The sequence below is a fragment of the Salmo trutta genome, chromosome 37, assembly GCF_901001165.1.
Source record: "Salmo trutta chromosome 37, fSalTru1.1, whole genome shotgun sequence".
In the NCBI taxonomy this organism is placed as follows: Eukaryota; Metazoa; Chordata; class Actinopteri; order Salmoniformes; family Salmonidae; genus Salmo; species Salmo trutta.
In genome coordinates, this window is record NC_042993.1 from 7,190,970 (window position 1) to 7,214,937 (window position 23,968).

General features: G+C 45.2%; 1 protein-coding gene across 3 annotated transcripts; it reads right to left on the minus strand.

Annotated features, from left to right (window-relative positions):
* Window positions 1–954: 954 nt before the first annotated feature.
* On the minus strand, window positions 955–22,946 carry LOC115177481 (zinc finger and BTB domain-containing protein 7B). 3 transcript variants are annotated; one of them, XM_029738293.1, is made up of 4 exons: window positions 22,596–22,946; window positions 17,392–17,510; window positions 4,140–5,230; window positions 955–3,108 (listed from the first exon to the last, which is right to left on the minus strand). In XM_029738293.1, exons 3-4 carry the CDS (start codon window positions 5,222–5,224, stop codon window positions 2,472–2,474), a joined length of 1,722 nt encoding a protein of 573 aa, XP_029594153.1. In that variant the 5' UTR covers window positions 5,225–5,230; window positions 17,392–17,510; window positions 22,596–22,946; the 3' UTR covers window positions 955–2,471. The 3 variants fall into 3 exon arrangements, 2 of the variants coding, with proteins under 2 accessions (XP_029594153.1, XP_029594152.1); XM_029738292.1 differs by lacking the exons at window positions 17,392–17,510; window positions 22,596–22,946 and adding an exon at window positions 7,547–7,922; XR_003872412.1 differs by lacking the exons at window positions 955–3,108; window positions 4,140–5,230 and adding an exon at window positions 11,272–11,365 and having other exon boundaries at window positions 22,596–22,912.
* Between the last annotated feature and the right edge of the window lie 1,022 nt (window positions 22,947–23,968).

The following is a 23,968-nucleotide window of genomic DNA, read 5'->3' on the forward strand; positions in this document are numbered from 1 at the left end:
AAAGGAAGCAGGTACGAAGCACTTCAACTGTGCCAGAAGGGGACCGAGCCGAGTGGTGTTGCGGGTCACTGTGTCAAACCCAGGGTCAGATCACTGTGGATACCCTGGGTCAGGTCACTGTGGATACCCTGGGTCAGGTCACTGTGGATACCCTGGGTCAGGTCACTGTGGATACCCTGGGTCAGGTCACTGTGGATACCCTGGGTCAGATCACTGTGGATACCCTGGGTCAGATCACTGTGGATACCCTGGGTCAGATCACTGTGGATACCCTGGGTCAGATCACTGTGGATACCCTGGGTCAGGTCACTGTGGATACCCTGGGTCAGGTCACTGTGGATACCCTGGGTCAGATCACTGTGGATACCCTGGGTCAGATCACTGTGGATACCCTGGGTCAGGTCACTGTGGATACCCTGGGTCAGATCACTGTGGATACCCTGGGTCAGATCACTGTGGATACCCTGGGTCAGATCACTGTGGATACCCTGGGTCAGGTCACTGTGGATACCCTGGGTCAGGTCACTGTGGATACCCTGGGTCAGATCACTGTGGATACCCTGGGTCAGATCACTGTGGATACCCTGGGTCAGGTCACTGTGGATACCCTGGGTCAGATCACTGTGGATACCCTGGGTCAGGTCACTGTGGATACCCTGGGTCAGGTCACTGTGGATACCCTGGGTCAGATCACTGTGGATACCCTGGGTCAGATCACTGTGGATACCCTGGGTCAGGTCACTGTGGATACCCTGGGTCAGGTCACTGTGGATACCCTGGGTCAGATCACTGTGGATACCCTGGGTCAGGTCACTGTGGATACCCTGGGTCAGGTCACACACACAGTTTCAACTGGAAAGCCACAATAAATAACAATAAATAAATAAATACAAAGCAATCAAGAGATCAAGGTCTCTCCCTCCTTCCCTCTTGGTGTCTCCTTTTCTCTCGCTCTTTTTGCAATCAACAAAAAACAAGGAGTGCATGATCAGAAGACATTCTAAAGAAGGAAACTTTGGAAAGGAATTGTCCCCTGTCGATGTCAAAAAGTAAACACTAAAGCAACAAACACACACCTCTCATTAACAATCATCCAATGACCCTGCAGATGTAGTCTAGTTTTGGTCAGGCATTTTTCACAGAGCACTAGAGCTCCACAGAGAATCTAACCTATGGACGCAGTCTCCAACCCTTCTATCACTCTGCAGCGGAGAATCAGGCAAATGAAGACAGGTCTTTTAACCAAACCTTGGCTCTAAAATCCCAGAATACCCTTAGAGCCATCGCACTGGGCACAGACATCAATTCAATGTCTATTCCACGTTGGTTTAATGTAATTTCATTGAAATGACGTGGAACCAACAATGATTCAACCAGTGCGTGTCCATAGGGATCTCAATCTATAGCTCTGGGGCTCCTGTGCTTGATCAAACTGATTGATTAGGAAGAAATAAACTGAAATCTTTGGTATCATCAGTGCCTCCTAAAAGGGCATGAAAATCTACTTACAACAGACAGCAAAATAATAAGCCTTAAAATAAGACTGTTACTGTTAGATAATGGCTCAATAGGAAACCTTGTTGCCATTGGCGACTAGCTCCACCAATAACCACTAGAGGGTAGTACAGTACACCCAAAATGAAACAGCAGATTCCACACCTACTACTATACTTACCTAACTTAGCAGGCGTAAAACAAACGCCTGAGCGGGTCGGAAGGAACCGGAAGCTACCGGTTTTCAGGCTTTGTGTCTTCTCTGCTTTCCCACTGAAAACCGGATGATTCCGGTTTCTTACTACCCCGCTGAGAGTGCTAGTATAGTGACATGAAGAGTGGTAGGGTTTTGTAGGCCCAGATGGATGTTGAACATACATTGTTTGAACTTCAATAACATGTGATTGTTATATTACTCTAACAGCTCTCTGCTCAAAAATACATGATTTGTTTTATCTTCTTTCTTTACATCTGGACACCTCATTTTCCTCAGCTCCTGACTTCAGTTTGCATAGTGTGAGAATATAACCCCATATCCCCTTCAGCACATCTATGCACAAAACATTCCCTCAATAAAGCCTCTTTTTATGTACAGATAATAAGAATAACCACAGCATGAAATAAAATAGAAATAATGCAAAATAGTGGAAAAACTGAAATAAAAACAGAGAGCCATGAAACAACAATAACAAATCAGAAAACCTGTTCTCCATTATTCTTTCTCTATCGTTTAGTCTTTCTCTATCGTTTAGTCTTTCTCTATCGTTTAGTCTTTCTCTAAGCGCTTTGTAAGAAGGAGCAGGTCCAGTCACCTGAGTGAGATCCCCATCCATAGTGGGTGCCACACATACACACACACACACACACACACACACACAAACGCACACAAACGCACACACTTATGCATATACAAATGCACATACGCGCACACATGCACACGCATACACATCCATGCATGGTCTTCTCTTCCTCTCTTCTCACTCGTCTTCCTCATCCTCCTCTGCCTCCTCCTCTGCCTCCTCCTCCCATCTTGCATGCTGAAGTGCAGGAGAGTGGCCCCCACCAGCCTCCTCCCCCTCCACCCCTCTCACCCCCAGCTCCAGGCCTCTCCACAGCAGACCAGGGTAGGGTAACCTGTGAGGCCCTAGGAGGGCTATAGCTTGCTCCCTGTCAGCCTCCTCCTGGAACACCATTTGACCTCCAGCCCCAGCCTCAGCCCCATCCCCCAGGCCAACCATCCCAGCACGGGGGTGGAATGCTGAGGCGTGAGGCTGCAGGGCCAGATTCTCCAGCGGGTCGAGTTGGTCTGGAGAATACCCACTTCCTCCTCCTCTAGCCCTTCTGTCCTCTTCCCCGTGGTCAGCCCCAGGCCCGCGCCTCGGCCGTGCCCGGGTACGGACCTCCAGGCAGCTGAGGCCCTTGCGGTGGCGCTGGAGGTGGTCCTCGCGGGCGAAGGCCTTGTGGCAGAGCGGGCACTCGAAGGGGCGCGCCCCGCTATGGAGAGACAGGTGGTTCTTCAGGTCGTAGGAATGCAGGAAGCGGGCGGGGCAGTGGGGGCAAGGGTACGGACGCTCCCCTGTGTGTTTACGCATGTGGATCTTCAACTTGTCATTCCTGAGAGAGAGAGAGGAAAGAGGATAATGGCTCAGCATCATATGTAGAACAACGCTAGCCCTGTAATCTGTTATAGATAATAGTGTTAAAACACACAGGTACATACCTGGCGATAATAGTGTTAAAACACACAGGTACATACCTGGTGATAACAGTGTTAAAACACACAGGTACATACCTGGTGATAACAGTGTTAAAACACACAGGTACATACCTGGTGATAACAGTGTTAAAACACACAGGTACATACCTGGTGATAATAGTGTTAAAACACACAGGTACATGCCTGGTGATAATAGTGTTAAAACACACAGGTACATACCTGGTGATAATAGTGTTAAAACACACAGGTACATACCTGGTGATAAGTGTTAAAACACACAGGTACATACCTGGTGATAACAGTGTTAAAACACACAGGTACATACCTGGTGATAACAGTGTTAAAACACACAGGTGCATACCTGGTGATAACAGTGTTAAAACACACAGGTGCATACCTGGTGATAACAGTGTTAAAACACACAGGTACATACCTGGTGATAATAGTGTTAAAACACACAGGTACATACCTGGTGATAACAGTGTTATAACACACAGGTACATACCTGGTGATAACAGTGTTAAAACACACAGGTACATACCCGGTGATAATAGTGTTAAAACACACAGGTACATACCCGGTGATAATAGTGTTAAAACACACAGGTACATACCCGGTGATAATAGTGTTAAAACACACAGGTACATACCCGGTGATAGTGTTAAAACACACAGGTACATACCCGGTGATAGTGTTAAAACACACAGGTACATACCTGGTGATAATAGTGTTAAAACACACAGGTACATACCTGGTGATAACAGTGTTAAAACACACAGGTACATACCTGGTGATAATAGTGTTAAAACACACAGGTACATACCTGGTGATAATAGTGTTAAAACACACAGGTACATACCTGGTGATAGTGTTAAAACACACAGGTGCATACCTGGTGATAATAGTGTTAAAACACACAGGTACATACCTGGTAAAGCGGACCCCGCAGGTAGAGCACTCGAATGGTTTCTCCCCGGTGTGTGTTCTCATGTGTCTGGGTAGCTTCCCTGCTCCGTGGATGATCTTCTGACAGACAGGACACTGCTGGGGGGTCTGAGACTTCCTCTTCCTACCCCCTCCTCCTGCTCCCGTGGCCATCCCTTGCTCTGCCAGGGGGACGGAAGTAAAGCTGGGCACCCCACCGTTCCCCACTCCCTCCATCTCCTCCTCGTCTTCTGACAGCCTGTCGTCTGAGAGGGGGAGAGGGGGGTGGGGGGTGAGGAGGCGCTCCTGAGGCCAGTGCACCCCTCCGTTGACAGCTGTACTCCCTCTCCCTGCATTTCTGCCCTGCTTCCGCTCCCCGTTCTGTCCCGTGGTGGGGGGGTGTTCATCCTGCTCAGGGCTGGGGGGTCGGGTGGAGGGATGAGAGTGGGCCCCGTCTTGAACAGGTGAGGGGTGTGGAGGAGGAGTGGAGGGGTGCTGGTGTGTGTTGATGTTGGGGCGATGAGGCAGTGGCTGGTGGTGCGATGACTCCACCTTGGTGACTCTCCGTCTGTCTATCTTCCTCCGGGAGCCTTTCTTCATCCCCCTCTCCACCCTTCTCTCCCTCTCCGCCTGTACCCTCTCCTCCCCCGTCTCCCACTCTACCTCCCCCGCCGTCTCCCCCAGGATGTCTCTACAGGCATCAACCACACACTGGATCCCCAGTAACTGAGCTCCTCTCAACACGTCTCTCATGCCAGAGCTGCGGATGGTCAGGGTGGCCGTGTAGGCAAACTCCAGCAGGGCATCCAGGGCATCGGGCGCTACACAGTCCAGCTGGCACACACTGAACCCTCCTCCTCCCCCCGCCTCACCCCCTGCCTCCGCCCCCTCCTCCGCCCCAAACAGCCCGCGGAAGTAGAGGCTGACGGCAGCCATGACGGAGCGGTGGGTGGGGTAGCGGGCACCGCGCGAGGTCAGGGTGAGGTCACAGAGTAGCCCCGCTCTGCGCTGGGCGTTGAGGCGGAACAGGATCTCGCTGCTGTGCTCTGGGAAGGGGATCCCGATCAGACCGTCCTCTCCTGGAGACATCGCCACCTGCAGGAGGGAACAGTTGGTTAGAATAACACAGACATTGAAGTTCAGGCTGAATCTAAATCATTCGGTGGCCACAGATGTTTTTTTACAATGAAAAAAATACAAATCAGACAAAGTTGTTTTCCATTTCTTCTGGGGTGGTGAATGTCAAGCAATGACATCAAAACAATATTCTGTATGCTTTTGATATAGATCACATTTCAAGGCTTTGAATACCAGGAAACAAGTGCTGACATACCTAGAATACCTCAGTGCATGGTCCTTTGTCAAGTAAAACTGTGTTAGTTAATGCAGTCACGGTGCAGAGATATTTTGGTTGGTACTGTAGCCTTTCATTACTAGCGTGACTTCCACAAGGAGCCCTCCTTCACGTGAGGGACCATATTAAACAAGAGCTTAGTGCTATCCCTCCTTCACGTGAGGGACCATATTAAACAAGAGCTTAGTGCTATCCCTCCTTCACGCGAGGGACCATATTAAACAAGAGCTTAGTGCTATCCCTCCTTCACGCGAGGGACCATATTAAACAAGAGCTTAGTGCTATCCCTCCTTCACGCGAGGGACCATATTAAACAAGAGCTTAGTGCTATCCCTCCTTCACGCGAGGGACCATATTAAACAAGAGCTTAGTGCTATCCCTCCTTCACGCGAGGGACCATATTAAACAAGAGCTTAGTGCTATCCCTCCTTCACGCGAGGGACCATATTAAACAAGAGCTTAGTGCTATCCCTCCTTCACGCGAGGGACCATATTAAACAAGAGCTTAGTGCTATCCCTCCTTCACGCGAGGGACCATATTAAACAAGAGCTTAGTGCTATCCCTCCTTCACGCGAGGGACCATATTAAACAAGAGCTTAGTGCTATCCCTCCTTCACGTGAGGGACCATATTAAACAAGAGCTTAGTGCTATCCCTCCTTCAATCACTCCTCCATTCTCCCTCAAACTTCCAGAGGGGGTAGAGGAGAAGGGGGTGGGAAGGGGGGACAACTGGGAGGATCAGAGGGGGTAGAGCAGAAGGGGGTACCAGAGAGTGTGTGTGTGTGTGTGTGTGTGTGTGTGTGTGTGTGTGTGTGTGTGTGTGTGTGTGTGTGTGTGTGTGTGTGTGTGTGTGTGTGTGTGTGTGTGTGTGTGTGTGTGTGTGTGACAGTGCTTGATAGTATTAGCTCCTTGTTTAAAAATAGAGAGAAAGAGACAGAAAGAGGACGGTGAAAGAGAGGAGTCAGACTGTACTGGGGACGACGTCCACACACACACACACACACACACACACACACACACAAGGTGCTAGAGCTTTTGCGTATGTCACATCATCAAAGGAAGATTCAAGTTATATGGGTGTATTTCAAGTCAGGATTCTGCCCACTGAGTCTAACCTTAACAGTGTGTGGTGTGGTATTCCCTGAAACAAAACTTTTACTTTAGGAAAGTGAAAACAGAGAAGGGTTAATGTTGGGTAAAACAAGACGTGTCTGGAAGTGTTAATGTGAGGATAACAGAAGCTTGTTCTTCTCCTCCCTTCTTTTCAAGACCTCATCCCCCTCTCCAAGTCCTTCTTTTCACACATGCCCTCCAGGGGAGGTGTATAATGGAGGAAGAGAGAGAGAGAGAGAGAGAGTGAAACAGAGAGAGAATTTAGGCCTACAGCGGAAGTTTGTGTCTTACTCCATTTTACTGATCCATAGACTACTTTCTAGGTAGGTTACCAGGTCTATAGAAGTCTATACGGTCTATGTATCCATACGATGAGGTTTATTTATAACACCCAAGGGCTCTCCTCTCCTGTTCCCCTGGCTCTCACCTAATCCCCTCTCCTGTTCCCCTGGCTCTCACCTAACCCCTCTCCTGTTCCACAGTACCACTCACACCTGAGCAGACCACATTTTCCACAAACAACACTAACTCCCCCCTCCTCCCCCACCTTCGTCTCCCTGCCATAGCAACCACCAACAGCCCCCTAACCATCCTATAATACTGTCCACATAGCACCCTGGAGGGGCTCTCCTCGACGACAGTACATTCTGTTTCACCTGACTAACCTGCTCCAAGACACACCCCATTAAATACACACACACACACACATTGCGTGTCTCTCTCTTGGCTTCCCGAGTCCCCATTGTTCAGTTTGTGGTCTGTTGATCTTCATGCAATGTCAAAAACACACACACCCCACCCATACAGTCCACACACTAACGTTCATATCGTCGCTCTTCAACAGAAACCCCAATCCCACCTGTACCAACAGAACCTTACCCAGACCTTACCCTCCCAGCCTCAACCCATCCAGCTGAGTCTGAACCCAAACGGCACCCCTACCTTTCCTGTCTTCATGGCTGATAGAGGGACCGTCGACTGGAGGCGATGCGGTGTCTGTGTCATGGCATAAGTGTTTTTGTACTTCAGTCTTCCTCGCTCTTCCTCGCTTCTTCCTTTCTATATTACAGCCTTCTATTCTCCCTCTCTCTCCTTAAACCTTTAACTCTCGAAGTTCAGAGAAGTTGGGGTTACGCGTTCATCCTTGGGGATGTCTACCTCTTTCTCTCTCACTCGCTCTCTCGCTCTTCCTGTTTTATGAAAAGAAGGTGTTTGGTGGCGGAGAGAGAGATTGAGAGATACCCCTCCCCCCTTCTCGCCCACGCACCCCTCTCTCCAAAATACAGCGGGTCCATTTTCCGAAACGAGCGATCGTAAGTTTCCGAAATACACAACTTCCTGGCCTGCCCCTCCCTGACCACAGATCTAACCTCTGACCTTGGCTGATGGACAGGTAGGAGGGATGTTTGTCCATCTGTCTACAAAGGTGGTGGGAACTTGGGTACAATAGTCTGAAGTGTCTTCTTCTCCTCGAAGAAGAAAGAAGAGGAAGGAAGGAAGCCATGCTGGACTATTGAGACGCAGCCCGTGGTCTCATCCTTCAGCCACTTACGCACAGAATTAAGGATCTCTATGCACCTACATTACTGATGAGGGACCTTGAACGAAGCACAGAATTAAGGATCTCTATGCACCTACATTACTGATGAGGGACCTTGAACGAAGCACAGAAATACCCTACAACATTGTCAGATATGTGCAAATTTAGCCAACTCAACCAACATCAAAATTGTCAAAGAAGAAGTAACGTAAGAACCAAAATCATATTGGTGCTGTGAGTCATAATAGACCCAGCCACAGACATCAAGGTAGGTATTAGATGAAACAACATGCCATATTACAGACAGTCTGTGATGATAAAGTCCCTTTAGAACAGCCCATAAGGCAACTTTGACTGACTCTGTGAAGTCTTCTCCAAATGAAAGCTTGTTCACTAAAACAAATCTTAAGATGTAACATTCTCGGTTTGATGCATCGAGCTATCGACGCTGGCATGGGTTTGTGCCACCGCCGCTCTCAGAGCAGGTAGGAAGTGATTTCAGGGAGATTTGTTCGAGGTGTCTCCTACGCTCGTAAGCACATCTAAAACAACGCCCTGGAAAATGCTGTAGACGAGGAGGACATCGACGGTGCTGCCAGAAAGGTCAAAATCCCCACCGAAAACACTGTGTGTGTGTGTGTGTGTGTGTGTGTGTGTGTGTGTGTGTGTGTGTGTGTGTGTGTGTGTGTGTGAGTGTGAGAGAGAGAGAACATGTCATGAGGCACAAAACAATAAGCCAATAGAAAAGACAACTGTTCCAGCTGAGATGAGGTTTTGTTTAAGACAAAACTCAGTGTTAACAGAATCCACCTCCTAGAGATCAGAGGAGATAAAAAGAGAGATTAAGTTGGTGAAAAGAGAAAAAGAGGGGGAGTGAGAGAAAAATACATACTAGTGTTTAGTTTCCGGTGTAAAATTTTAAAACGCTGTAAGGGGTGGTTTTCGATTCCTCAGAAGGGTATACGTGTTGTTCGGAAAAAGGGAAGAGATTCCTGTTAATCGAACAACTGTGAGTCACTTAATAACGAGACACCCTGAAACACACACACACACACACACACACACACAATTGCACACAGTTAAAAAGTAGGAATGGTCTTTGTTTGACGGTAAGACATTCTCTTTCTCTCTCTCTTTCTGCCCTCGTCCCCTGTCCTTTCTCGCTCTCTCTTAGTCACCCTGTTTCTAGTTTCTAGTTGTTCAGCAGCCCCTGTTCTAACAGTCAGGGACAGACATCTCTGTCTGAAGCTGCTGATCCTCTTTAACTAACATATATCACTATAGATTACACAGCCACCCAAACATACACTGACGTGTGTTTCATCAACACATTTAAATGAGTACAAATGATTTGAAACACAGCTCCTTTTCCCACAACGATGGAAGGTAAAAATGAAGAAAAAACAAGCCAAGTGGAAAGTATGTGGAAAAACATGTCAGACTGTTATGTTGAGGAAAACATAACGGCACACCACTTTACAAAACACTTAGTGGAAACGTGAAAGACATTAGGAAGCAGTGAAGACAAATGAATGTCACAAATGAATATAATAGTAACTAAAACCCATATTAAGATTTATTGTTGAAATATGCTGTACAATTGATATAAACTGCAGTATTACACTGGAAGACTCACTCCTCATGCTTCAAGTGAATTAAAACCAACAAATTAAACTAAAACTATAACAGCGGAACCATTTGAAAACTGTTTACGCAGTAAATAAGTTCGTTTTATTTTCAAAAAATAAAACACTTCGTCATCCCCTTTTCTTTAATGATTGGTGGCCAACTTATCTCTCCGTTTCAGAGCGGATTCTCAACTCCCACTCCTCTGTCGACAGTTGACTACCTTTCCTCCCCTCCGACAATACGGCTTCCTCTTCCCTTGCTTTCGTTATGTACGTCACTCACTCTCTAAAACCTCTTATAATGCTTCATTGCCCAATTCTAACTCAAAATGTATTGGATGAATATAGATATTTCTGGACAGGAAATAACAACACTTTAAATGGGGTCCTGATAGAATGAATAAGTAAAAAACGATTGGACCATCAAAATAATGGTTAAACGTATTGTCCTTTTGACTGCAACTTGAACGGAGTTCACCAAGTGAGAGATCAATAGTAGTTGACACAAACAAGACATTAGACTTATTACAGTGGTGTTTATATTCCCTTACAGCCTGTAACTTCTCCCAATCAACATCAGTTACATCAGCTCTGCTCGGCTCTGAACGGCCCAGGGGGAAATATGTCTTTACTCTATTCACAGAAATGTGTTTAAATGAATTCTGATGTCAGACGCTTTCCGTGTGTGTGTGTTCATTCATAATATGTTCAAATGCGTTTCACTCGCAGTGTTTTTAGCAAACTTCTAAAGCTCTAAATGCATTTCACATCCATGTTTCACAAGCCCTAACAGTCCCCAGCTTACCAGAAATACTGTACAAATGTAAAATGCAGTGTAAGTTTACAAAATATAGCTACTTCTTCATTTAGTTTAATTTAGAAAATAACATTTGTTTTCCAGTGAAGGCTTAAATAAATGACTATAAAGAAAACAAGGTTTTTGGAAATAATTACACAAAGTACGAACATAAACTCAATTTACTAGGATATTTGTAAACAACATTTGTAACCCTGAAAAATGTATTTAAATTGTGTGTGATAAAATATTACTTTTTTTTGTTCTGATACAATAAAAGCATTGATGAATTTGTTAATATGTTATAAAGATGATTATGTAAAGCTAAAGAGAGGTGTGGGTGGCAGTGAAATGTCTTATTCCATGTTGGCTGAATGAACACACAGTAGACCTATGGAGATGTGTCTTTACACACAACATGAAAAATACTCATGTGAGGATAACATACTAGGTCACTTCAGTCCATCACAACTACACACAAACCAAACTAAACGAGAACTCAGTTAAACCAAGAATAAGTCTAAATATGTATAATTTACATGAGACAACCAGAACAGCACAGTAGGAACCAAACAACTGCTGTTCCCAAACAAAACACAACAAGGCCTGAGAGAAGGAAATTAGGAGTCATGATTCTCTGTTCATACCGTTTCTCCTCCTCCACGTGCTCCTCTGGCTCTCAGTGCTTCTCTATCTCCTTCTCTTTCTCTCATTCTCCTTCTCTCACACACTGGTTTTAGCCTCTCTCCCCCTCTTAAACATAGGAGGCTGGGAGAGAGGTGTTGGTTTAGGTGCATCTTCTCAGAGGAGGGGTGAAAGAGAGGTAAAAGAGGGGATGATGAGAAGAGCTCCTGCCCACACAGAACCTTATTCAGCCCAACACAAGTTGGCAACACTATGTACCGCCTGTATGTAATGAATTATGAATACATTTACAGGCATTCATAAAGCAGCTATAAAGCATTCGCAAGATGTCATGAAGGCTTATTGCAAGTATAAATTGTTATTAAATGTGAGACACATCCCCATTCTCCATCTCTCCCTCCATCATCATCTTCATCATTTACAGTTTCTTGGCCCTGCACCGTTTCTGAAGTACATAAAACCCAGACCCTCTCCACTCTCTCCACTGATAACTCTCCCTGAACCGGCTATTTGCATCTTACAAAGAGATATAAAAACAGACCCAGCCAGAGAGAATTTGAATCTTCATTTGAATTCGTTAAAAGGCTGGATAACGAGAATAAAAGACAACATTATGGTAATTGCCGGTACATCCATTTCCTCCAAGACGTGGCTAAAGCAATTCTATAAAGATGAAAACTAGGTGATAATATAGGGAATAATAATTGCACTCAACCTCAACCATGCAATAAAGACCTGCCAGGATGGAGGACATTCTTAATAGTGACAAAGTGCATTTGAGTAACAAAAACACACAAATCATATCCAGGAAAAGGTTCCAATCTTCCGATCCTTTTGTACCTGCATCCAGCCCCTCTGCTCAGCTAAACTGGGGCAGTGTGTGTGTGTGTGTGTGTTGAGGTCTTAGTTCCAAGAACACATTACATTATTCATTTGGCAGGCAGAGCAGTACAGAGCGGAGGCCCTTAACCCAGCCCTCCCACGCCCCACCACACCGAGGACATTTTGCATGTTATCCCAATTTACCGATGGGAATCAAGGGTTTTATTCAGGAGGGACGAACGGTACAAAACCTTCACATAGAAACGTATTGTATAGAGCAGACACGCCTCTCTGCCAAAAACAGGAGTGAGGAGAGAAGAGGGAGAAAAAGAGAGAAATGTGAGGTTGGAAAGAGGAAAGGGGGTCTGAGATTTGAGGGGAGATCAAGGAGGTGAGAAGAATACGGCTGAGGTTTGTTTGACTTCAAAATAGACGTGTTCCTAGAGAACATACTAGGAAAGCAGAGAGTGGGAGAGGAGAGGTGGGGGAATGGGGGACAGACAACGAGTGAGTGAGGGGTGGGTGTAAAAACAAGATGTAAAGATAGATATAGAATGAGGTAGGGTGGGGGTAAATCAAGCCTTTACCAACAACCTGTGTCAGAGAGAAGAAATAAATAAGAGAAGAGTTCTGTTACAAAGAGGGGGGGAGAGGAGGGGGAGAATGGGGGACAGAAAGGCAGAGAGAGGTGAGAGGGAGAGGAACAGTGACGTGAACAGAGGTTAGAGAAACAGAGAGAATGTTAGAAGAGAGAAAGAAAGGGGGAGGGAGCGAGAGACTGTGACAGGAAGTAGCTGCAGTGAGTCCTTGCAGGTGTGTGTGTGTGTCTGCAGATGTCTGAGGGGAGATGTGGTAGCAATCGCTATCATTAGCAATCAGTGAAAGGGAGTTTCACAAAGATGGGGAACACACACACACACACAGGCCTGAGAAAGGATTATTTGTGTGTGTGTGTGTGTGTGTCAATGCATATGTGTGTGTGTGCATATGTGTGTGTGTGTGTGTGTGTGTGTGTATGGGATGTCTTTACTAGTTCTAACACATGCTGACAAAGTGGTTTCACACCTTCTATCTGTATCTGGTCAGCAGTTTCAGCCAACCCCCAAAACTACATGTGTGAACAGCGGAGTGTGTGAATGAGTGGTCCATTTATGTGCAGAACTTGTGTGAGTTTGTGTGTTTTTACAAACAGGTGAAAAAAGCTTGTGTGTCTTTCAATGTGATAGTGTGTGTGTCTGTGTGTGACTTGTGTATTTGATGCACTGTGTGTGTGTCTGCTTGCTGGGTGAAGTTACCACATCATTAGGGAGGGTCTCGACAGCTGTTCCTCTGTCTTACACATGACCTCCCTTTTCAGAGAATGATGTCGCAAAACACACACTAGGACGGGGATACACACACACCCATACACAGAGATACATGCTCATTGACACATACCCCTACAAACACACACAGACACATACACACCCACGCACATAGACACAAACCCCTACAAACACACACACACACACACACACACACACCGATGTCGCAAAACTAACTGATCCTGATCGGCTTCCTCTTCCTCTGCAGTGAGGACTGACAACCACGAGGTGAGATGGACAGATAAATGGATGACAAAACAGACTGAAAAGTAAAGGAGGAACAACCATGTCAGCTATTAGAAAGAGACAGTATATAACTGATACGGTATATGTCTACAGGAAGAAAGAGACAGTATATAACTGATACGGTATATGTCTACAGGAAGAAAGAGGCAGTATATAACTGATAGGGTATATGTCTACAGGGAGAAAGAGACAGTACATAACTGATACGGTATATGTCTACAGGAAGAAAGAGACAGTATATAACTGATACGGTATATGTCTACAGGAAGAAAGAGGCAGTATATAACTGATACGGTATATGTCTACAGGAAGAAAGAGACAGTATATAACTGATAGGGTATATGTCTACAGGAAGAAAGAGGCAGTATATAACTGATAGGGTATATGTCTACAGGAAGAAAGAGGCAGTATATAACTGATACGGTATATGTCTACAGGAAGAAAGAGACAGTATATAACTGATAGGGTATATGTCTACAGGAAGAAAGAGGCAGTATATAACTGATAGGGTATATGTCTACAGGAAGAAAGAGACAGTAAATAACTGATAGGGTATATGTCTACAGGAAGAAAGAGACAGTATATAACTGATACGGTATATGTCTACAGGAAGAAAGAGACAGTATATAACTGATACGGTATATGTCTACAGGAAGAAAGAGACAGTATATAACTGATACGGTATATGTCTACAGGAAGAAAGAGACAGTATATAACTGATACGGTATATGTCTACAGGAAGAAAGAGACAGTATATAACTGATACGGTATATGTCTACAGGAAGAAAGAGACAGTATATAACTGATACGGTATATGTCTACAGGAAGAAAGAGACAGTATATAACTGATACGGTATATGTCTACAGGGAGAAAGAGACAGTATATAACTGATACGGTATATGTCTACAGGAAGAAAGAGACAGTATATAACTGATACGGTATATATGTCTACAGGAAGAAAGAGACAGTATATAACTGATACGGTATATGTCTACAGGAAGAAAGAGAGATATTGAGAGCGGTAGGGGACAGGGAGAAAGAGAGATATTGATAGCGGTAGGGGACAGGGAGAAAGAGAGATATTGATAGCGGTAGGGGACAGGGAGAAAGAGAGATATTGATAGCGGTAGGGGACAGGGAGAAAGAGAGATATTGATAGCGGTAGGGGACAGGGAGAAAGAGAGATATTGATAGCGGTAGGGGACAGGGAGAAAGAGAGATATTGAGAGCGGTAGGGGACAGGGAGAAAGAGAGATATCGAGAGCGGTAGGGGACAGGGAGAAAGAGAGATATCGATAGCGGTAGGGGACAGGGAGAAAGAGAGATATCGAGAGCGGTAGGGGACAGGGAGAAAGAGAGATATCGAGAGCGGTAGGGGACAGGGAGAAAGAGAGATATCGATAGCGGTAGGGGACAGGGAGAAAGAGAGATATCGATAGCGGTAGGGGACAGGGAGAAAGAGAGATATTGAGAGCGGTAGGGGACAGGGAGAAAGAGAGATATTGAGAGCGGTAGGGGACAGGGAGAAAGAGAGATATTGAGAGCGGTAGGGGACAGGGAAATAGAAACTAGAGTATAAAAAAACAATGACAGTTAGTCTGATATCCTCTCCAGAGCATGTCAACATGTGACGAACAGTGTGTGTTTACTTTAACAGTCCCAATCAGAGGTCGTAAAGCTCAAAAGGCAGAACACTTCATTGACATCATCAGGACGATACTGTAGTAGTGTTTTCTGGGCTTTGTCAACAGGGGGAGAGCGGTTGCTTTTACTGTAATTCGTGGCTGAAAGGGTTGATTCAGAATATGAGGTTATTTCAGCTGTCCTCTGAGAAACACAACAGAATGTCTGCCTTACTGTCACTGGTCTGAACACCCACCCATCTCTCGTCCAATTACAGCATTAATTACAGCAGTACAGCACTTTGACAAAAGATTCAAACGTTGACGGGGAACATTCTACTGGTGCTTAGCGAATTAGAGCTCATCGAATACCGCACTCTCAATGTCTCGAATACTGCCTTCTCATGGTACTGTACTTACAACAGCTACATCATCAAGCTGTCATTTCTCATCAAATTGATCTAAAAGGTTAGGGGTCATTTTCACAACAAGATACAGGAGATGATTCTCTGTGGTGTGTGTCATTGTCTCTCTTTCCCTGAACCGCTGGCTCACTGTACCTGTTTATGAGCAACACCCCCTCACTATCTACACCAACATTTACACCATTACCAGAAAAACAAATCATCTTCTCTGTCACTACCTTTTAACACTCTTTTCATCTTTAAGGGGTGTCTGTCTTTACAGGAAGTAAAGTATTGCAACTTCCTGCTCTTCCATCCCCCCTGGCAGTAGGCGGGTGGTGTGAGTTGGTAGGCTGGCAGGCCGGTGGTCGAGAGAGAGATAGGGCTGTGAAACACAACAGAAACTGGAGACTAAAAAAGGAGAAACGCCATATGCACTACTTCCTCTAGTGAGACAGATCTACTGGAGGCAAACTAGGCTGTGGGGTACATGAACATTCAGTAGAGTACCTTAGTCAGTGGCACAGCATCTCCACATTATGATTAAGGCCTACATGAAGTGTATTGGTTCAGATGTTTTTACTGCCCTTATATGGTAATAACCAAACAGAACATGTCCCTGACTCGGACCATTGTGTGTGAATGGAATAATGGATCATATGCAGAAACTCTATGATGACGCTAAGAGACTAGTCTAAAAGTTCAAGCCTTCTAAGAGTGGGAAAATGAGGGAATATGGAAAGGGAGGATGGATGGATGAAGGAGCTGAGCAGATAAAGGAGGATGAATGGGTGGTGTAAGGGATGATGGGGGGATGAGAGGAAGATACTCCTTCATATCAAATGTAAAGGTATAGAAGGAAAGGGAGGGAGGAAGCTCTTAAATCTGCTGATGCTGAGTAAAGAGGGGGACTTTGTCCTCCCCCTCTCTCCCCTTTCTCCCCCTGTCTTGTCCTCCCACTCAGCCTACTGTATGTATCTGAAACTGAAACCCCTATTGTGAACAGGGGGAATTTATATACGGGGCCACATGCCCTAATTCATATACTTACTGGAATTGGGTGACTGCCTGTGTGTGTGTGTGTGTGTGTGTATATGTGTGTGTGTGTCTTATCTTAAACGTTCCTCTTTCCTTTAAAGACCACTCACTGTTGTTACACCCCCCCCCCCCAGCCCCCCCCCCACACCACCCTACTATAACACACACACACACTGGTCACACTTCTGCACGGCCCCAATCACATGATCTGTCGCTTGCTCGCAAACACACACACACCCACACACTAAGTCTAAGTACAGCGTTTGCTAAATGACTTTATGTAAATGTAGCCATTGCTGGCCCTTGGATTTGCGTGTTCAAGTGAACCGTATTCCAAACACGGAGTCCAAAACCCTGACTGAGTATCAGTGAAAGAAGACAGAGTGAGACACAATATAATGTACAGTACACATCAACTCTGGGGGGTTCCTTCCTGACACATACTGGACTGTACCAAAATCAGTATCTTATGGGGGTGCCCTCATTCAACACATTTTAACATGTATGGAGGTCCACAAATTTTTTTAATGGGAGTGGACCTCAGGGAAGCCATGTAATATAATCTCTAGTTTCTATACCTATAGTAGGACAGGACAGGTGCTGTCAACGACTGGGACAATAATACTTTCTTTAGTTCAATGCACTTATTGCGCAACACTCTCAAAATTCCACATCTCTTACCTCCAGTCCATAAACTCAGAGGAGGATGGGTCCCTGCTCTCTTCCTCCCTCTCTATTTTCCACTTCTTCCTGTTTCTGTTCTTCTCCAGCAGAGCCAAAAGGTTTCCAGGGATACAAAGCTGAGGGGATGAGATGTTTGGATAGTTAGATGATTTGGATTTGAACAAACTTTATTGATCCCAGAGGACTGACAGATTGACACCAAGATACACATACAGTGCCTTCAGAAAGTATTCAACCCCCTTGACTTTTTCCAAAAAATGTTGTGTTACAGCCTAAATTTAAAATGGATTAAATTGAGATTTTGTGTCACTAAGCTACACACAAAATCCTAGAATGTCAAAGGGGAATTTAGATTGACATTTTTATAAATTAATAAAATGTCTTGAGTCAATAAGTATTCAACCCCTTTGTTATGGCAAGCCTAAATAGGTTCATGAGTACAAATTTGCTTAACAAATCACATGATAAATTGCAGCGACTCACTCTGTGTGCAATAGTAGTGGTTAACATGATATGAATGACCACCCCATCTCTGTACCCCAGACATAGAATTATCTGTAAGGTCCCTCAGTCGAGTAGTGAATTTCAAGCACATACTGTACAGTGAGTGTATTCTGAAAGTATTCAGACTCCTTCACTTTTTCTACATTTTGTTAAGTTACAGCCTTATTCTAAAATTGATTAAATATTGCTTTTCCCTCATCAATCTACACATAAATACCCCATAATGACAAAGTGAAAAAAATGTTTTGATTATTTTGCTTATTGTTTTTTAAATTAAAAACAGAAATACCTTATTTACACAAGTACTCAGACCCTTTGCTATAAGACTTAAAATTGAGCTCAGGTGCATCCTGTTCAAATGATAATTATTGAGATGTTTCTACAACTTGATTTGTCACCTGTGGTAAATTCAATTGATTGGACATGATTTGGAAAGGTACACACACCTGTCTATATAAGGTCCCACAGTTGACAGTGCATGTCAGAGCAAAAACCAAGCCATGAGGTCAAAGTTATTGTCCATAGAGCTCCGAGACAGGGTTATGTTGAGGCATAGATCTGGGGAAGGGTACCAAAACGTTTCTGCAGCATTGAAGGTCCCGAAAACCACAGAGGCCTTCATCATTCTTAAATCGAAGAAGTTTGGAACCACCAAGACTCTTCCTAGAGCTGGCTGCCCTGCCAAACTGAGCAATCGGGGGAGAAGGACCTTGGTCAGGGAGGTGACCAAGAACCCGATGGTCACTCTGACAGCGCTCCAGAGTTCCTCTGTGAAGATGGGAGAACCTTCCAGAAGGACAACGATCTCTGCAGCACTCCACCAATCAGGCCTTTATGGTAGAGTGGCCAGACGAAAGCCACTCCTCAGTAAAAGGCACATGACAGCATGCTTGGAGTTTCCCAAAAAGCACCAAAAGGACTCTCACACCATGAGAAACAAGATTCTCTAGTCTGATGAAACCAAGATTGAAGTCTTTGGCCTGAATGCCAAGCGTCACGTCTGGAGGAAACCTGGCGCCATCCCTATGGTTAAGCATGGTGGTGGCAGAATCATGCTTTGGTGATGTTTTTCAGCGGCAGGGACTGGGAGACTAGTCAGGAATGAGGGAAAGATGGATGGAGCAAGGTACAGAGAGGTCCTTGATGAAAACCTGCTCCAGAGCGCTCAGAACCTCAGACTGGGGCGAAGGTTCACCTTCCAACAGGACAACGACCCTAAACACACAGCCAAGACAATGCAGGAGTGGCTTCGGGACAAGTCTCTGAATGTCCTTTAGTGGCCCAGCCAGAGCCCGGACTTGAACCCAATCTAACATCTCTGGAGAGACCTGAAAATAGCTGTGCAGCGTGGCTCCCCATTCAACATGACTGAGCTTGAGAGGACCTGCAGAGAAGAATGGGAGAAACTCCACAAATACAGGTGTGTCAAGCTTGTAGCGTTATATCCAAGAAGATTGGTGGTGCTTCAACAAAGTACTGAGTGAAGGGTCAAAATATTTATGTAAATGTCATATTTCTAAAAACCCGTTTTGGCTTTGTTGTTATGGGGAATTGTGTGTAGATTGCTGAAAGAGAAAAAATGTTTCAATCCATTTTAGAATAAGGCTGTAAAGTAACAAAATGTGAAAAAAGTAAAGAGGTGCTTTCTGAATGCTTTCTGAATGCACTGTATTCAACCACAAAGACCAGGGAGGTTTTCCAATGCCTCGCAAAGAAGGATGCCTATTGGTAAATGGGTAAAAAAATTAAAGAGCAGACATTGAATATCCCTTTGAGCATGGGTGAAGTTATGAATTACACTTTGGATGGTGTATCAATATACCCAGTCACTACAAAGATACAGGCATCCTTCCTAACTCAGTTGCTGGAAAGGAAGGAAACCGCTCAGGGATTTCACCATGAGGCTAAACAGTTTAATGGCTGTGGTAGGAGAAACCAGAGTATGGATCAACAGCATTGTAGTTACTCCACAATACTAACCTAATTGGCAGAGTGAAAATAAGGTAGCCTGTACAGAATGAAAATATTCTGTACAGGCATCCTGTTTGCAACAAGGCACTAAAGTAATACTGCAACAAATGTGGCAAAGCAACTCATGTTTAGGGCAAATCCAACACATTACTGAGTACCTACCACTCTCCATATTTTCAAGTATAATGGTGACTGCATCTTGCTATGGGTATGCTTGTAATCGTTAAGGACTGGGGAGTTTTTCAGGATTAAAAAAGAAATGGAATGGAGCCAAGCACAGGTAAAATCCTAGAGGAAAACCTGGATCAGTCTACTTTCTACCAGACACTGGGAGATTAATTCACCTTTCAGCAGGACAATGGTTGAATCTGTGTTTGAATTTCACTGCTCGACTGAGAGACCTTACAGATAATTGTATGTGTGGGGTACAGAGATGAGGTAGTCCGTCAAAAATCATGTTACACTATTATTGCACAGACAGTGAATCCATGCAACTTATTATGTGACTTGTTAAGCACATGTGGACTCCTGGCTTACTATAACAAAGGGGTTAAATACTTACTGACTCAAGACATTTCAGCTTTTCATTTGTAATTCATTTGTAAAAATGTCAAAAAACATAATTCCCCTTTGACATTATAGGGTATTGTCTGTAGATCAGTGACCAAATACATATCAATGTAATCCATTTTAAATTTCAGGCTGTAACACAACAACATGTGGGAATTTTTCATTCCACTTGGACATCAGAGTATTTTGTTTAGATCATTGACAACAACAAAAAATATTCAATCCATTTGAATCCCACTTTGATGCAATGAAACTTTGGAAAAGTCAAGGGGGTTGAATACTTCCTCTAAGCACAGTATACAGTATTTAATATCTGTTATGTGAGAGAAAGAGAGACACAGGGAAGGAAAGGGGCCAAATATTAAGGGAATAAGGTGAAGGAAGGAACGGAGAGACAAACAGGAGAACAAAAGATAAACGAGAAGTGGTATATAAAGAGTGAATAAAAAGAAAGAAAATGAACAATCCAAACACACAGTGTGTCAGATGATGTGTTAGACATGGTGAGGGGTTCAGGGAGGAGAACAGAGAGAGAAGGTGGGGTGGAGCAAGACCACTTCCCCATGCCACAGAGCAGAAGTGGCCAACACTAACAATGAACAGGGCTGGGAAACAGCACACACCTGTGTAGGACCACAGACATCCTCAGACACACTCACACTCCACTATCCCATACTCAGTGGAAAGAGCAGAGACTAATGTCATTTGGTGTTTGTGAGTGTGTACATGTGAACATGTGTGTGGTAGGGAGAGAGATGGGTCATGAGAACAGTCCAGTCTAGTAAATGACAGGAGTAATGAAGTTACCATGACACCAGAAGGAGAGATGAGAAGAGAGGGAGGGGTAGATCAGTTACCACTAAGCCAAAGACAGTCTACAGACTCTCCAGGTCTCCCAACTGTCATTTAGTTGGTAACAAGACTGCTTCAATTCAGACAAGTGGCAATTAGAGTTGACAGTGCAGAACAATGTTTCTGCTTCTCGCTCTCTTCCATCTCTCACACTAAATAGCGGAATTATTCAGAGTTGGGGTTGGTGACAAATCTAATCTGCATTGCAGACGTCAACAATACCTATTTGTCAAGATCACACACGGAAACCCACTGGACAAATATTAGCCTACATACTCTTACAGGGCAAATATATTCCTGATTCCTTCCAAGTGCACTGAAGTTTAGGTCTAGACCCAACACTGTTTGGAGAACTATTGTGTGAAAAATAAACATTTCAAACCACCAAATGAATATTGCAGACCAGAAACCCTTCAGTGGATTGGACTAATAACATGGTGCCCATAAAGTGGTAAATCAAACAACAAACTCAGACAGAGGACCAAACCCAAGCCAGTTTGGCAGGTTCAGCAGGTCTGTCTGTACCACAAGAGGGGCGAGTCAGCAACACACACACACACACACACACACACACACACACACACACACACACACACACACACACACACAACACTAATGCAGTCACATGCACACCTGACAGCCTCCCACCATCCATAGCCTACGTTTTATACATTTAAAAGCCCTCATCCATCCAGCATTATTATACATTAAGAACTTTACATCAGCAACAGAGCTATAGAATTTAAGATAAAGGATATGTCAAAGTGTGGAGACAACAGCATATGGAAAGGGTCTTGGAATAATAGAATTCGGGGCCAAAGTTGCCCTGTGGTGGAGCACATGGCTTATTGCCTACAGAGGCCGGCGATGTGCGTGAGAGCAGGTAAGGTTTTGGATGTCAGCCGGTGTTCGCTGCTATAATTAGAAGCCAAGCCTCCAGAAGTGTACCCGTCGACCCTGCTTGTTCACCTGGCCACATCCACACAGGTAGCAACACAAAGCAACTAACCTGAGATCACATAAATATTCTCTGCTAATGTCATTTAAATAGTATACGTTCTTGTGTTAAAATAAGCCTCTAGGAAAAGAGAGCGCGAAAATCATAGGGAGAAATTGTCGACACGTCACACGGGAGTTACCGAATACCCATGACGTTGTCCTCCCGTAACCCTGGTTAGGACCGGGGGGGGGGGGGGTCAGGGTCCGGTTGTTATAGAAAATGGGAAAGACAAGCGTAAAATCCTAACTTTAAGAATTACATAATATCCCCCAAAAACAGAGCGCGAGTGAGGAAGTGGGTTTACCTGTGCGCCGGTGTCACCTATGTTATCTCGTCGCGTCCCACCTGACCGGCTTCTGTACTTCCTGGATTCACTCCCACCCGCCTCGTCGCTCCCCGGGGGTCACCGCTCTCTAGGCACTGTCCAAAATCTCACACCAGTCCCTCTGACGAACCACGTATCGCCCGGGAGTTTTCTGTAATATCCGCTTATTCTTGTCTCTCTGCCGGCGTTTATATCCCCCTGCCTCGGCTCTCTCTTTGCAGACCGCCGGCTCGCTGGGCTGTTCTCCCCCCTCTGACTCCGCTGGCCCATTCCAACTCCAGGCAGCTCCTCCTTGAACCAGGAAGCGGCTTGCCCTACTTTACACCCCGCCGCGGATTGGCTCTGGCGGGGCTGGAGAGGGACCGCTGGGGTGGGCAGGGCACAGGGGTCGGCCACTATGCGATAGGCCAGTGGCAGTGTCTGTCGTAGCGAGGTGGGAGGGAAGGAGGGCCGAGGTGGGCATGTTGTTATAGAGACTCCCGGGGCAGGTTGAAGGTCTGTGAGGGATCACAGCGGGGCTAAGAGGTGGGCACAGAGAGGGAGAGAATCGTTGGAGGGCATATGCGTGTGCCAGCTGCAGCGGAAATTTCCGATCGCCTTATTTAAACGTTCTATTTATGGTGCTCATGCTGTTTAACTGCCTCTGCCTGACTGTTACTGTACATCTCTCTCCCCCTCTCTCTCTCTTTCCCGTCTCTCTCTTTCCATCTCTCTCTCTATGCACGCCTAATGCATTTCATTTGCAAATGAAGCCATGGCGACCAAGACAAGAGGTGACCATAGAGACAGAGAAACCAGCAGGTGCACATACAGTAGATATGTAGGCTACTACTCAGCCTCAGTCACAAGTCACATCCCCTGCCATATATTTACCGATAGCTATGACAAAGCAGCAGTCTCATGGTGGCTTGCTGAGTGTTAAAATAACTCCAACCTCCTTATAATAACTCTTAGAGACTTCGCCCCAAATTCTGAGAAGACTAGAAGCAGTACAGGCTACAGTAGCTGGGGGACACCCACTCTATTGAAATAGCTGGGGGACTTTCATGTAAGAATAATATCTCACTGTGTGTGTGTTAGTGTGTTTGTTTGTGTGTGTGTGTGTGTGTGTGTGATCTTGTGATATACTGAAGGCAATTCAAAATCCAATTTTTGGTAAAGAGGACATTTTCTACTGTAAGTGATTCACTGTCTCCAGTCCAGAGGGAGACTGAAGTGTGTATGACAACACAGGGCTGATGCAAGAATCTTGAGACACACTAGAGAGAATGAGGTTAGCGTCACACACACACGGCGCACACACCCCTCCCCTCGTAGCAAACTACACACACATCAGCTTCCTGTTTGAAGTG